Here is a 15,984-nt window from a genome sequence, read left to right as displayed (position 1 = left end):
GCCCCGCCCCGCCTGGCGGAGGTGACGCACCGGGCCGGCGGTTCCGGCGCGCAGGAGGAGCCCTGGGGCCGCTCCGCCGCCCGCCCGGTAAGTGCGGGGCCGTGCCGGGCCGGGGGTCCCGCTGGGGCCGGGGCCGGGGCCAGGGCCGAGGCCGAACCCGAACCCGGAGGGTGGGACACGCGGCCGCCGCTCTGTGCCCGGCGCTGAGCTCCGCGCTCCGCCCGGGAGGAGCCGCAGCCCCGGCGCTCTCGGGCTCCCCGGAACTGTGCGGGGGCTGTGCGGGGCTGTTCCCCCTCGGCTGCTCCCGCCAGGTTTTCCTGCGCTGCTCTCCCACGAGTCTGCAGCGCTCTGGCGGTGCGGGATAAGCGCGGGGTCTGGGCTCGCCCGCATTCCTAAAGAATGGAGCCGAGGTAATTTCTGTGGGCTGGGCACCGCTCTGCCCGAGCCCAGAGTGCCGTGGGATACAGAGGTGCGTGAAACAACTGGTTAAAAGCGGTGGTAGGTTAGAAAGGGCAGGGATGAAATGGATTAGATGAGTTGGGAAGGACAAGGCAGTCGTGATAGTGTGAACCGAGACTGGAAAAGCAGGAGGAGAGTGTGGATGTTCACGAGGGAGTGTAATATGGCTGCAAGGAGGTCCCTGCAGAGTCATCTGTTAGAAAAGGATGAGGAATGTTCTGGGTTCTCCATGAAGATGCAATTAGCATTGTTAGCCAGCATGGAGCTGGGGCTTGTGGATGGTTTCAGGGAAAAGGGAGGGTGTCAGCCCATTTAAAGGTTACAAGGATAAGTAGCTCAGGAGGCAGAATTGAGTTGCGCTTTCTTTGTTTCAGATAAAGAGGTGAAAGAAGAAAAAGCCATCTTAAATGGCTGTGAAATGTCAACAGAAAAAGAGGATGAGCATCCTCCAAAAGACTTTCTAGGGGAATCCCACAGGGATAGGCACAGACGGAAAGAAATCAGAAAAGAGAGATGTAGTGGGACAAGGTATGAGGTGGGATGACATAATGCCACTGGTGGTGGCATATTTGAAGGCTTATTGTTGCAAAAGACCTTGTTAAGAATTGTGTTGCAAAGCAGGAATCAGGGAGAGGGCATCTCTGTTGGAGGTGATGGGAGCAGAGAGTAGGGGTGGGTGTGTTCCGGAGCTTCTGCAAGAGGGGACTAAATTGTATCAGTGTTAGTGAAGATACAGAAGTATCTCAGACAAAGCTGGTAATGAAGGGCCTCATCCTCCCCTGGGTAGGAAAGCGATCTAAATATGGTTTAAAATTTTAGTGTCTGATCTTGGGGATTATAGTGATTATTTAATCTAAATACTCTTTGGTTTTTTGATCCTTTTACTTGAGCTTAACATCTTTATTGTCTCAAAAGTTCGTGCTATCAAGTATTAGCTGTGTCCTGTTTACTTTGTATTCAGAGTTTGTGATCTGAGCACTGGACTGAGTGTAGGTGAGGTGAGTTCTGTTCCTGGTTTTCCTAGTATCCTCCTTTGCTTTGTCCTCAGAGCCTTCCCTCTCCCTTCACGTGTGTCCATGTGATTTTCAGTTAAGCTGGAAGTGAGCTCTTCCCTGGAGTGCTGGGGCAGGAGGCACGGAAGTCACCCAGTCTGCAGGCTGTTTTCTGCTTGATAGATCCATTTCCCCATTTGCCTGTGCAAAGCGTTCCTCTGTTTGTTCACAGAGCTGTGCTGGTGGCACAGAGGGATGTCCCTCCTCCCCGGTGACTGGTGTGGAACTGGGAGGTACTGGGCAGGCCTTTTATTCCGCCTGGATATCTACAAACATCTCACTGCTCGGATGTGACTCGCCATGTGTTGGGATAGCAAATGGACCCAGTGTTTTGGTGGTTGTTTGTTTTTTTTTCTCCAGAGTATGAGATGATCTGAGTGAGTTTGGGAAGTTCCCTGACCTGTGAAATTTGGTCAGGCTTTGTGATACTCTGAGGTTGGCTGAACAAAGCTGTTGCACACTGGGCTGTTGATGGCATGTTCACAGTGGGTTTAGAGTCTCAAATAAGTTATTCCTTTTAGCAGGTGAAGATCCATCACTTCTTTTATGCAAGAGATCAGTGTCAATACAGATTAAGCCCTGAACTGATGCATTAACTCTGAGTGGGGTAGAGGGAGGGACAATATAGGTTTGCCTTGTGTCTGCCAAATCAGATTTCACATCTGTCTCCTTCCAATATGGAGAGACTGTGTGTCTGTTCCTCTGAAATGCTATGGAAAGCAGTGCTATAAATTATTTGTGTGCTCTGTGTGTTGTGGATAGCTAAGGAATCAAGAGGCAAATGAAAGGAATGAAGACCAGAATTCAGGGGATAATATAATTAGCTGCTAGCCTTCATCCTCTCTCACTGGAGGTTTGTATCTGCTGAAATCATTGCAGCCCCTCAAATTAATTGTACATCACTTCTCTTCCTGGTTATTCTCTGCTGCCTGGTCAGGTTACTGGAAACAGAAAACAAATTAGTTGAGGAAAAATAATGAAAATATATGGTTGAGATTTCCTGTGCTCTAAAGTCAGGATTCTCAAAGCTTTATTATGGTTTCCCCAGCAGCTACAAATTGCAGTACTGTGGGAATATATCTGAGTAGCAGAGCTAAGAACATAGTAATGCAAAATGGGAACATGTATAAGGAACCAAATACATGGTGCCTGTGGAAAATAGAGCTTTGATTTTATGTGTATTTTTATATGTGAGATTTGGTTGCAGCATTGTTTTAAGTATTCTGTATTTAATATAGTCTCTCTAAACTAAATAATTTGGTTAAATGGAAATTTATGACTAAATATGAGGTGACCAAAATTCAAGGTTGATTCGTGCTTTACTGCTGAACCTTTTCAAACTCAAATTCACATGGTTTAGTTACACAAGCAGATTTGTAGTTCAGATAAGTATCAGATATGTAAATTTTCCAATAGAGGGGAGAATCTATTAAAAAAGTTAGCTGTTCTGATTCTTCTTGAATAGCAGCTGTCAACACTTAAGCATAAATTTCTATGTTCAGAAGGTAATAAGTGTGTATTGAGAAGGTAATAAAATGAGAGAATTGATTTTATTTTCCCCTTCAGATGTAAGGCCCAAGTCACATGGCATCCAGTAGAACCTACTGAAAGGGGTGAAATAATTCCACCATTTCTTTTGAGATGGTATTGCAGACTGTTAAACACATACACTGTGTGTATGTGAGACATCTCTACTTCTCTTATTTTCTAAAGTCCCACCTAATGGCTGTGGTTCTGAAGCAATATGGACTTGCATAGGGCATCACAGGTTGCCTTTCTAGCTACTGTGGTCATAGCTGAGGGGTTGGTGTTTCTCCTGTTAATGAAATGGATAGGATGCTGTTCTGCAGCAGTTCAGGCTGTTGATAAAAAACTTTGTCATAAAATCAGTTGTATCTTTGAAAAGATCTGTAGTGAAGGTTATACAGTCAGTTTGCAAGTGTCAGAAGTCTCAGGGCCAGCACTGGGGACTAGGATTCAATTTAATAACCTGATCTCCAAGGATTTGGACCTTGCCTGTAAGACCAGCCTTGGCTTTGAAGGTGCAAAGCGTTGCAATGGATCCAAACCAGGGACGTGCACAGCAGAATCTTCTTTACCTGGGCCACTGGCTCAGCCCATTCATGGCTGTTTGATCACATGTATGATGTTGACGTGGCCTCTCTTACAATTTCTTAGGCACAGAAAAAAATTGTTTTTCCTCCCTTAGGAAACAGAGCTCAGATGAAATCAAAAGAACGATAAAGTTTGGAGGAAAAAAAAGAAGCTGCGGTCGCTTTCCTGGTCTGCAGTTTGGCAGGGCATTAAGATGTCCGTGGACATGAACAGCCAGGGCTCTGACAGCAATGAAGAGGATTATGACCCTAATTGCGAGGAGGAGGAAGAGGATGAGGATCCTGGGGATATTGAGGATTATTATGATGGGGTAGCTAACGACGTGGAGCAGCAGGGAGCAGATGCCTTTGATCCAGAGGAATATCAGTTCACCTGCTTGACTTACAAGGAGTCGGAGAGCACTCTGAATGAACACATGGCCAGCTTGGCTGCCACGTTAAAGGTGAGGAAAGGTTTCTGCATTAACACAGGTGTAAAACAAGTCTGCGATTGAACAGGCAAATGCTGAGAATACAGTTTGTTATAAAAGCTGTGGCAATATTACTGTTACGGGGGGTTGGAGGAGCATTGTTGAAGGTCCCTTGTTCAAAACTGACTCAAAGGTTTCCATTTGTTACATACTGGTTTTGGGGCCTGAAAAACCTTCCTTAATGAATATTGATTCTTTTTTTTTTTTTACAGAGCTGAGCTTCATGACCAAAATTCCTGAGTTATAACTCTGCATTAATACAATGCAAAGAGGATATATAGGAAAAGAAACAAACCAAATCATAGATGGTGCACCTGTGTTTGAGGAGATAACTGACAAATAGGAAGACATGCTAAAACTTTGTCATTCTAGCAAAAACACCTTTCTTGGTTGTTTCTGAGAGAATAATTGTAGACTTTCAAAGACAGATCAGCTGTCGTGCCAGGTATTAACCCTACTGTTGCAGTGACAGCAATTGAAGTACAATGAACTTGCCACCTCTTGTAGTGACTGATTCATCACAGAAGAGCGACCCTCTGAGTCAGCTCCGTGGTGTTATAAGACTTTTGTGAAATTTTCTTTCTCTTTTTGTAACTGGTTACTGTACTGCACAACAGCCATAAGAGGAGATTCCCTCTCTGCCCCGTGTACTTCAGTCCCAGAGCAGGTCAGAGGAAAGCAGAGTTTTAAAACTTCTAGATGTTGACACTGGGTTGGAATTGCTGCTGCATCTACTTTCTAACAAGTCTCCTGGTGCTAATTCTGGACCAACTCCTGAAAGCAGGACAGGTGACTGCAGTGTGTAAAAAACCCAAAAAACCCCGTGTTGGATAGGTTTTGATTCCAGTTAATTTTATCTGAATCAAACATAATATAAAAATGAGAGGAATCTCATGATCTTTATTTTCATATCAGTGTCCTGGAGAAACAGTACAACCATAAAACCTGAGGACTATGAACCCATAAACAATAGGGTCTACAAGGCACCCATAATTTGTCCATTTTGTGATCTGTGGTGCTTGTTCACAGAATGTAGCACCTCAGAAAATGAAGTTTTACTTTTTACTTGCTGTTAAACTTGTGTCTGTAATTACTTCAAAATGTGCAGTTTGATCTCTGAATGCCTGCAGTTCCCTACAGATTGTCAGAAAAGGGAGGCAACAGGAGAGTACAAATGAGAATAGTTGGTCAGCACTTCAGATCCAGTTACCAGTTGCTCTTGGTTCTTAGAGATTAAGAAAAGATTTAGAACAGCTTTTCTGCTCCTGACTCTTTGCCTTCACATGGAGCACTGGATGACCCCTGCCATATTGTTCTCTTGAATTAAATTACCAAAAGCAATACTTTTAGTCTTTAAAATCAGGCCTCCAAAGTTAAAATAAACTTTCCAAGAGTTCTGAAGATCTCATTGAGCAAATGTAGCTGCCCAGATAATACCAACCTGCTAGCTCAAATCTCACCCCAAATACGACCTTGGGAGAGAATATTTTAGATGCCTTTTATATAAAGAATATGCCTGCATATTTACTTTTAAAATGAAGTGCTACACATTTTGCTTTGAGCATGAGAAGATGGATTTAAATTTTGGGTAGAAACTTGAAAAGCTGTAATCTTGTAAACCACACACTAAGGCTTTAGCTCTTGACGTGCCACATTAACTCTGTTCTCTAGCAACAGTAGTGCAATAATTGCACTTTTCTTGGAAATCTGTTGTGTATCTGCAGCACGTACCTTTTGTTTCCTGGCATACTTTCTTACAATACTTCAGCAACCCTGTCTCTTCCTCCCCCTCTACCCCCAAGGAAACTTGTGATTTTGTTAGTTTTCTGAGTAAAAACAATTAGTGTTGAATTAGCAAGTACTGAGAAGAAGGAAATGGAATAGAGCATGTTGAACTATTTGTTATCATTATTTTCCATGAACTTAATGGATACAAGTAAAAAGGGGCAGACTTGTCTAAGAACTTTATTAACTTCCTTTTTCTCTTGATTTACTTGAGCTCCAAGAACTATGTTTTCTTTTTAAACTATCTTTCACAATGTCTTGGGTTTTCTTGTATAGTGATGATTTTTTTTTTTGGAGCCTCTAATTAATTTTGTTGATTTCACCTCCTTTACTTTTTTAATAGGCACCGAATGTGGAGGACATGATATCTGAGAGATTTGCTATCGCAAGAAATTGGCAGATTGATACGATTCCCTAAAGCAAAGAAAAAATAAATGCAGTAAATGGCTCAAAGCCATGTTTGAATGTTCTGCCACTGTGTTGCCATTAGGTGATTCGCTTTCTGAAGGCTAAATTGGAAGGGGGGATTGTATCGAGTGTGGTTTTTCTCTGTGATATATTGTCTACGCACTTTAAAGACCAGAAATAGGATTTCAGAGCTTTAAGTCTTCGTACTTGCAATCTGTGCTGTTCTTGGCTAATAACAGTCTAAATAAATAGTATTTTATTTGCTCTGCTCATTAACCCTCAATGTTTGGTTTTCAAACTGTTTTGTTCAGCTATTTCAGACTGATTGTTGAATTCCTGTTATTTAAAAGCATTGAGGTGAAGGGCAATCCTTCTTGGAAACGTTGGCTACCTGCTTTCATTCCCTGTGAGTCACAGCTGACCTTGTTCTCACTCCTGCTGAAGGCAGAGAACTGAACGAACCTTGCATTGGCTGGTTGACTTCAGGTCAGGTGTGAACACCCTGTGAATGTTTAAAAGTTTGCATGGAACACTGAAAGAGAAACTCTCTTCAACAAAATGCTTGTGCTTTATCTACCCCAACAAGAGACAAAATTCAGTTAAAATCTGAAGTCTGATAAAAGCACGAGACCCTGCATGTAGGTAGATGGATGTCCTTGTATCTTTTACTGTCATAGGAAACTTACCCTGAATTCTTCTGACTTGCTTTTTATCAGGTGGGGAATTCTGAATAGGAAAATTAGTGCAAGCAAGGTAGCAGTAGACTAAATGAGCTGCATGACAGGCCTACAACTACAGTAGTGGTTATCCCAGCACCATATAGAAGCTAGAGGGACTTTGTAAGTGTTACTCTGAAAGTTTCTCCTTGTTTTGGTCTTAATAAGTACTGCAAGTTCATTGGTTTTAAAGGAAAATAAGCGGAAATCTTTGCTCCTTGGTTAGTGCAGTTAATCTAAAGGTCTGTGGAGGGTTCAGTTAATACCCTGACTAAAATTAGGACAGGCTATCTGTGTTGAAACATGCCAGATGAAAATCTCAGACTAGTACCCAAAACTGTGGTTCTCTGACCAAAGGGCCTGTGAATTGAAGTAGATAATTTTTAATTCCTCAAAAGGTCACTTGACCACGGTCAACACTCGTGAAGGACAATGCTCTTGAAAGCAGAGTGGCCTGTGTTGCCTACAGACCAGCAAAGGGATTTACAACAGTCCGTTTTAAAAAATAAATAGAAGATACAGTATCTTTCAAAAGTAATGAATTAAAATTGTACAGTAATAAGTTTATTTTTAAGATAAGTCTTGTCATTGAGCGATTGTGGGTCCTGGAGTGGCATATCAGTAGATGCAAACAGTGGGATACTCAGCAGTGATACAAACAAAGTTGACCTTGTCACTGACAAGCAATTAAATGTGTGATGAGGTCATATTGTTTTTGTTTGTGAATGACACTTCCTGGCTCTGCTGAGGGTCCCCATACCAGTCTGCAGTGTCTGTGATGCTTCACATAAGTGGCAGTAGTTTGTCTGTTTCAGTGATGAGATGGATCTTTCTAGTGTTTACAATTTTTTTTAACGTGTGGTATAAACCACCAGATAAAAAAATTGCAATTAGAATTTATGAAAAAAATGTTACCTTAATTTTAGGTCAAGCTGATTGTCAGTCATGAGGAAGCTATGATATTTCTGCACATCTAGCAAGGAAAGATAGTTGTGTTGTTTTACAGACAATTGATACCGATGTAGCCTTTCCACTAAAACCAAAGGAATTGTAAGACTGAAGAACTTATAATTTTCACTTCACTGATGTGAGTAATCTGCTAATATTTACCAGACAGCAAAAAGCTTACTTCCCTTGCTTGTTGAAATAACAGTTTATGATGTGGGAATTTTAGCCCTGTCCCTTGAATAATAAATCTTGGTAGATGCGAAAAATATTTGATATCATGACATAATTCTGAATCTATTAATCCATGTTATCACTGCTGTTCTTACAGAGATAAACCAGCTTTCATATACTCTTGCTCACTGTACTGACATTACGTCTCTTAGTGCAACCAAATTCGTATTTGCTCGTAAAAACACAGCCCTCAGAGACTGCTCCACACACTCAAATTGCGCTGACACAGAACAGTTAGTTTGTAGAGCTGCCTGGTGAATGCTGGCAGTGCTCCTTTTCAAATACCATCTTCAGCAGATCCAGAGTCATGTGTGTGGGGACTGGCAGCCTGTGCGAGCGGCTCTTCCCGAAGGAGCCAGCGCTCGCCGAACGCACGTTCCGTGTGGTCACAAACCGTCTGTAAAGAGCCAGATGTGAGGACACAGATGTGCATGTGTGCCTCACTGTATCACTGTGCAAACCCTGACCCAGAGTGTGCTGTTGGGTGCTGCTTATCTGAACAAACCTGCAGTGCTGCATAGTCATCCTTTTGGATGCCATAATGACTTCATGAAACTTTACGTGACATTAAATGACAGTATTAAAGCCTGGCTGTGCCAAAGTACCTCAGGTACAGGAGAGGGGTTCAAACCCCTTTAAGTATTAAAATGCATGTACATAAGAACAGGGTTTCAGAAATTTATGTTCAAAGTTGAAGTCCATAAGAACCAACATTGGTAAGTATTAGTAAGCAGTAAATATTTCAGTAGCATGCATTATAAATGGTAGAACCTGATAGGCGATTTTGACTTCTCCACAGAACCCCTGTGGTGCTGCTTGGCAATGATAATACACTATTTTGAAGTACCCTTAAACCCTAGATTAGTCAGGACTTGCAGGTTTATATCTATACTGTGTTCTGTGTTTTAATACCAAGCCAACATTAGGTGGGACTGCCACCCTGAAGCTGTAACCCTTAGGAACATTCATGTTTGAGACATACCTTTGTCCTTTACCTGTTTTTGTTTCCAAACAAAAGGATCCTGGAAGTTCTGCTATGAGAAAGCTGTGTTGTTGCTTATCAGATCCACAGTGCCAGTATTTCAGTAGAATCAGGAGGACATGAATGTGTCTGTAACTCTCTACAGTGTGAAGTTTTTTTGGCTCATAAAGGTGTTTTTGTTTTTTAAAAGTAACTTCTGTAGACTTGTGAACAGGATAAAAGAGCTGGCTGGAGAGTCCAGACCTTGCAACCTTTGACAACTTCACGGAGTCATTTGAGGAGAGAAATCAGTTTTGTTACTGCCCAGGACTGCTGAAATTCTCAACTTGATTGGCAAAATGAGCTACAAATGTGGAGCGTGATTATAGCCCACACATTTCTTTGTGATTCACACCTTAAGTGTATCTTACAGCCAGTATTACTCTGCAGTGAGCGAAAAAAACTCTGCTCGCAGCTGTTGATGAGTATGATCTTGGTGGGAGGTAGAGGCAAGACACAAGTCATTAAAAATGCCAAAACAATCTTTCAGTAACTGTTTCATGTTGCAGGCTTGCAGCTGGACAACATGATCACAGGAGCAACATGAAGCAGCTGAACACATTGCCAAATTTGTGCTGTGCCTATTAAGGATGGTGCAGCAGAAACGAGCTGTGTTGAGCACTGTGAAATAGTGTTTTACAAAGCAGATGTTCCTCCTCTTCGTCTTTTTATAACAACAGGAAAATGCCCTTAGAAGTTGGGGTTGTCAAGTAAAGGACTGTGTTATTCAGAACTGAACATGGATTACTCACTGCAGAGTTACCAAAGCCCTGCTCCACTGTGGCTGTGAGCACACACCAGCGCTGCCCAGTTTGGGTTGGCTGCCCAGTGTTCTGAGCCACTGGTCATGACTATGTGGATTGAGGTTATTACCTGACCTTCGCTTCCTCCCTGTGCATGCTCCACATCATCCTTGTCAGCCAGAAGGAACTGTCTGCTTCTCCTGTGTTTTGTTGGGAAAGCACCTCGACAGGGGCTGTGCAGTGGGGTTTGGCAGCGTTCAGGGAGCACAGGGCAGTGTGAGCTGGGCACTGATGCTCTCACACTGTGTCAAACTAGAAAAAATAACTGCAGTGAGGACTGCTGGGGAGTCTCATGTCAATCTTATATCTGTGTGCTGTCTTACAGCTTTCTTGCTGCATTTCTTTCGCTCTAAATCTCTCAAAGAAGGAATCTCGTAGCTGTTTTGTAATAATGCCTTCTGGCATACCAGTTTGCTTAAGTGTTTCTTTTCTTTTAATATTTGTTTCTGAATTTTCCCAGGAAGAATAGCCTAACAGCTTGAGAAATACGTATGTTGAGATTTCCTAGCTGAGTCCTACTGATCCTGTTTGTTGGCAGCTGCAGCTGAAATTGTTGCTGTCCTGTGTAGGAGAGCAGATGGATTAAAACAATATGTAAGTGTGGAGAAGGAGCTAGAATTTAACCCCAGATCCCCTTTCTTCAGTATGTGGCCAACTAGGTCATGCACTGACAGCTTCACAACCATGGTGTAACACCAGCAGTATTTGTCATTCCCAAACTGCACTCTGCCTCCTAAATATGCATCTAATCTTGCAGACTGATACCAGGTCTCTGCATGCCAGCAGGTGAGTGACAAGGAACAGATTAAAACCCTGTGATGAAGCAGAGCTCATGTAGTGCTGTTTGTCAAGACCTTTCCGTGGTATTGAGAGTGCAGCTACAGACTCTAAATCACACTTCTTTCCCTGGTGCAGCCTGCAGTCTGTAATCAGGAGAGGGCCTGAAATGTCAGACAAATTGTAATCAATCCTATGTGTGACCTAAAGGTGGATGGCTTTTTCTCACTTTTTTTTTATTTTGACTGAACCCAAGAAAGAATGCGGGGATGTGATTTTGTATTAACTTTGTCAATTTTTCGTGATAAATGAAATGAATTTAAGTTCAATTTTGAGAACGACTTTCCTGTGCTCAGAAACCTGTAACAGATATGGAAGACTTTGCTATAAGACTTTGAATGCTTGGGGTATTTGTGGCAGGTGATGTGAATCACATCTCAAGCCCCTGCAACCTCCTGAGCTTTCTACTAGGATTGCATTTTGGAATTCTGCTTAAAAGAGAGGTAGATCAAAGCAAAGGAGAAAATGTGGTCCAAAAAAAGCTTTTGGTTGCCCTTTTATTTTTTTATTAATTCCTTATATTTTTGCAATTTTCTGAGAAATCCTCCAGTAAAAACAGGGCAGTCGTGTAGTTTTTCCAATGGGATGTGAAGGGGGTCAGATCTACTTTCCCCAAGAGAAACGAGTGTAGAGCAGAATTTTTTCCATTTGTGGGTCACTTTCCTTACCTCAGTATCCTGAAGGAAAGCGTGTCTGAAAGGATTTTTTTCTTCAGCAAAATTACTCAATACAAATTATGGTTTCTCTCTAAGGTGTTACTCTACCGCCAGCTCGGTTCAGTCTCTATTTTGCCGTAGTTTCTCACCAACAGAAACAGTTTCAGAGGCTTTTGCTCTGTGTGTTTTTACTGTTGTAAAGAATTTCAGTGTGTTTTTAGAGGTTTTGATGCAATGCACAAACTAATAACTTTTGAAGTTCATCCTTTCCTTGTAGAACTCACAAAAACTATTTGTGGATTAAAACAAATGCTTCTCAAGATTAATCCTATTTGCTTAAAGCTTTTTGTATAAAAACCTTTGATTAGGCAAAATACAAGAAATGGAAACTACATTTCTTTATGCCAGGTTTGTGTTCCTCTTGGCCAGACATTTCAGTGCAACCCTGATCTAACAGGAATTTTAAGCTTGGTGCAAAGCCATGGGATGTCAGCTCCAACCAGATCCTATCATCTCCAACTCATTCTGAATTGACTCTCTTTGAGAATCACGTGATGATCATTGTTTTAAATTCCTGATACTATATCTCTGCAAAAGTGAGAATTGAAACACACCTCCAAAAAATAGGCCATCCCTTTGAGAAAAGTGAAATGAACTCCTGAGATATGCATGTGACATAAATATGCATGAGCAATTTCTGTAGAATGTAAGCTCTACAAAAGACGGTGGTTTTTTAGCTTTTAGGAAACATTTCTGTGTGAATTAACAACTGTCAAAGTGGCATGGTTGAAAAGATTTTCCTACTGTAGAGAGATGAAGCTTCGACTCTTCAAACAACTTGGCTTATCTGGAGAACCAAGTTGAGACATAGTTGTTTTAGAGCCCTCTAAACTCGGCAAAGTACCTGCAGAGGTTCTTTACGAATTCTTTTGATATTGTCTTGTCTTAAAGAGTGCCAGACTCTTTTCACACTTCAGAAGTGTGAGAGTTTTGCTTATCTTGGAGGGTAAAGAACCCGGGAGATAAAGAGAGATAGAAATAATAATGACAAAAAAAAGCCTGTGCAAAAAACCTGTGCGCTACTCTAGAAAATGGATAGATGTGTGTTTGATGCGATGGCATCACTACTTTATTCTACTTTCAGAATCTAATTTTGTCCAGCACTATGTAAAATTTTCAGACTTTTTTTACAACTCCTATAGAGTCTTTCCCTTATGCAGAGCAGCTTCCTCTTGGCACCCTTGCTGTGTGCATAGGCACTGTGCCCCCTTTTCCAGTGCACTGATCAACATTAGTGTTTGGTGCCCATTTCTGGCAATCAACAGCCCTCTATCACTGGTTAGTCAGAGTTAAGCTGGTGGAAGTTTGGAAGAGGCTTCTGAGGTGATCAAGTTCCTGTTTTAAAACAAAGCTGGAAATTGCAGATTGGATGAGATTCGCTCCATTCAGCTTTGCTGCCATATCATGAAGAAAGAAGCCTGGTCTTCACTTGGAAATTTTCCAGATTCACATTTGGACTGAGCTGATCTTTAATATCAAAGTTTTAAGCTGGTGGTGGGGAAATGAAAGTGGGGAGAAGAAAAGAATTTTTAGCATGACTATGGCTTTCAGCTTCTACACTCTAATAAGTCTAATTCCAGATAGAGGAGTTCTGGAGAAGTCAGGCTCTGGAGAAGCATTGGCACAACTGATCAATTGCTGGCAAAAACTGAAATAGAAGTGCAGCATCTAGAATATGCATTCCCTTCTGCATTGGGGTCTGTAGAAGTATTTTACTGACACAATCTGCTGCCAGCAAGACACCAAGTGGGCTGTGTCGCTGCCTGTTTTGGTTCTTAGCATTCTGAAATGGGAGTAGAAAGGTTTAAACAAAGTAGACAATTTATCAGAGGCATAATGGTTTTTTTATTTGTTTTGTGTCTGGGGCCAAGCATTATTGTTCCTGGATAAACTGAGATTCTAGTGGCACCTGGTGACTGATAGGGGAGTGACTTGGAGTTCTTTCTGAGATGTTTTTTTAAGTTTGAGGTCTTTCAGTGTATGAAACTTCTGGCTGTCCAGGAAATGCTTTATTGGACAGTATCAGCTTTGGTACATTCCTTCTTCTTACGGTGAGGTAATGAATTATGTACATATGGACCAAACTTCTGGTTGTAGTGGTATTTTTCTGCGCTCAGCATGTTTTGGCTCCTGATTACAAAGAAATACTTGAACTATTCTAGGGTGTTATTGTGGAAGAACTGGCTGACTTGGTACAATCATTCAGTCATTGTGAATGTACAGTCATTGAAGAGGCTCAGGGTGCACTTCTAATCAACAGAAGCAGGCTTTTGTTAAACACTTGTTTTTCTTCTCATGCTTATTTTCTGGAATCTCTTCAGTGGTGTTGGCTCCTGAAGATGTTCACGTTTCTCTTCTGAATTCCCAGCCTTGTGAGCAGGATATAGGATGTGGTGAGACTTCACTCAGCAGGCACAGCCCCAGTGTCGTTAGTTGTCTGCTCCTCTCCCATCTCTCTTTCTTACAGTTTGAATGTTATCTATTTTTAACATGTAAGAACTAGTACTTCCATGCCAAGGAGACAGTGGGTATGTTGCTACAACTGTCTGACTCTGGAACTTCTGTTTTTCAAGATCACATGTGCTGCAGTCAGGTAGTATCAAAAATTTTTCTTCTTCAGATCTTTTATGAAAGTGGTCTCGTGTTATGAACCAGACTTTATGAATTGAAAATGTTATATTCTTGCATGCTTTTGTGATGAAAGTAGTAAAGTTAGCACTACAGCTGATCCAGTCAGTGCTTCCACTTGGATCAAAATAGGAATGGTCACAGATACTTTGTTATTCTTCTAGATCTGTTAATCTGGCATCTTTCTGGAGCACTAAGTCCACATTTTGCCTGACACATACCTTGGCTCAAAAGTATTTGATTGTTTTAGGATAGGTTGTTAGATTTCAGAAATGTGTGTGCTGGTACTTTTATTTCTCTTTCTCTACTTCTTCATTCTTGAATGTACTTGGTTCCTCCTCAGGGAACAAGTAACTTCATGGAATCATGATGTCGCAGGAGATGCTATACCTCAGTCTCTGAAAATCCAACGGAAAAATAGTAATTTTTATGTGTTACAGATCAACCTCCCATTTAAGTCTGGCAGTTTGTTTTCTTTCGTCAGGATGGTAGTTCTTCCTTACTGCTACTGAGAAATAGCTTCACTTCTGTTAGAGAATGATTCATTACCATGTGGTTTGCATTTGTAGGAAGCCAGTCTTGTAGAGACCACATTCCTGATGCTTGTTTGTTTTACAGACTCAAATGCAGATGTTTTCCTTGTACAAACAAGTCAGAGGTGTCTGTCTGGGTCTGCCAGGCTGGGGGCTTAAGATAACAACCAGGCTGGCAGTGGCACTTGATCTGTGCAGACTGTGTGTGTTGGCAGCAGCAGCCCTGTGTGCCATGCTCCATCTCATCACAGGCTTCTGTGTCGGGAGGGAGGGAGGGAGGGCAGCACTGCCTGGCAGCCTTTGTTTTCAAGGGGTCACATCACATCTGGTCAAGTTGAGGAAGGTAATATGGCAGATCTTGCACAGCGTGAGCTAATGTTGCGGTTCTTCTAGAAAAAGGATTATTCGTACATTGAAAATTTTATTACTGGGATTTCTTAGTGGCCAGCAAAGTGGGCACATCAGAATGTAGAGATGGATAAGAGTCAATTAAACACCCTGTCTGCATTGTATATAGGGGCTGCAGTGGTTTAGCTCCCTGAACCAACGCTGAAAACGTCCAGCGCTGACAAATGCCAGTGCAGGACTGGGGCAGTATCATGTGGCAGCAATAGGTCAGTTGTGTTGTGAAGCTGCACCTCTTCAGCAGGGTGGACTTGGAAGAGTAATGACTGTGCTGCCCCTAGATTTGCAGAACCTGAGTGTTTTGTAGGAAGAGTGACCATTGCTTGTTTTTCCTTCCAGGATTGTATTGGTGTTGCTGTGTATCTGTGTTACAAGTACATCCAATCCTGTGAATCACTTGTAGCAGGATTCAAGAAGGCTTATGGCATTTCAGCTGATGATTGGGACTGACAGTTTCTCTAGGGGAAAAAAAGCACAACTCTTCCTGTACCTAGGACAGAAGGAGTTGTATTTTCTATGTGCATAGTAAAAACGCTTTGGTGATAGTTCATCTTGGAGTGCAGGAGGCAGAGCCCTTTTAATGTCAGAGAGTGTTTGAATGTAGAGTGTGCAGACTCTGAACTTGCCCAGGTGCTTCCTAGCATGGAGAGCAATGAGGAGACATGGATCATGAGCCTTCTGAATTCCCCTGGAAGAGCTGTATTTGCAAGACACCTGCTTTGTTTGGACTCCAGGGCCTGATAAAGGCATGAAGGGGTCAAGGGGCAGGTTGAAGGTCCAGCAGCTCAGCAGATGTCTGTGATCTTGTTGGGTACAAGGCTTTTTGTGCAAGCAGATAAGTCCCTTTTCTTCTGAAAT

General features: G+C 42.1%; 1 protein-coding gene across 3 annotated transcripts in view; it reads left to right on the top strand.

The window, feature by feature from the left end:
- The window catches only part of ARIH2 (ariadne RBR E3 ubiquitin protein ligase 2), a 31,982-nt gene that overhangs the window by 429 nt on the left and 15,569 nt on the right, over positions 1–15,984 (top strand). Inside the window, exons 1-2 of one of the 3 annotated variants that reach the window (XM_017820595.1) lie at positions 11–87; positions 3,721–4,068. In XM_017820595.1, coding sequence (XP_017676084.1) covers positions 3,820–4,068 — 249 coding nt within the window. In that variant the 5' untranslated portion in view covers positions 11–87; positions 3,721–3,819. Of the gene's footprint in view, positions 1–10; positions 88–383; positions 470–3,720; positions 4,069–15,984 lie in introns of those variants that run through there. The other 2 variants (XM_017820596.1, XM_017820597.1) reach the window with 2 other exon arrangements.

Source organism: Lepidothrix coronata, unplaced genomic scaffold (genome assembly GCF_001604755.1).
Source record: "Lepidothrix coronata isolate B3197 unplaced genomic scaffold, Lepidothrix_coronata-1.0 Scaffold84, whole genome shotgun sequence".
NCBI classification, from domain to species: Eukaryota; Metazoa; Chordata; class Aves; order Passeriformes; family Pipridae; genus Lepidothrix; species Lepidothrix coronata.
Note: the sequence above shows the minus strand (reverse complement) of the source record. Positions and strands in the feature narration are given on the sequence as shown.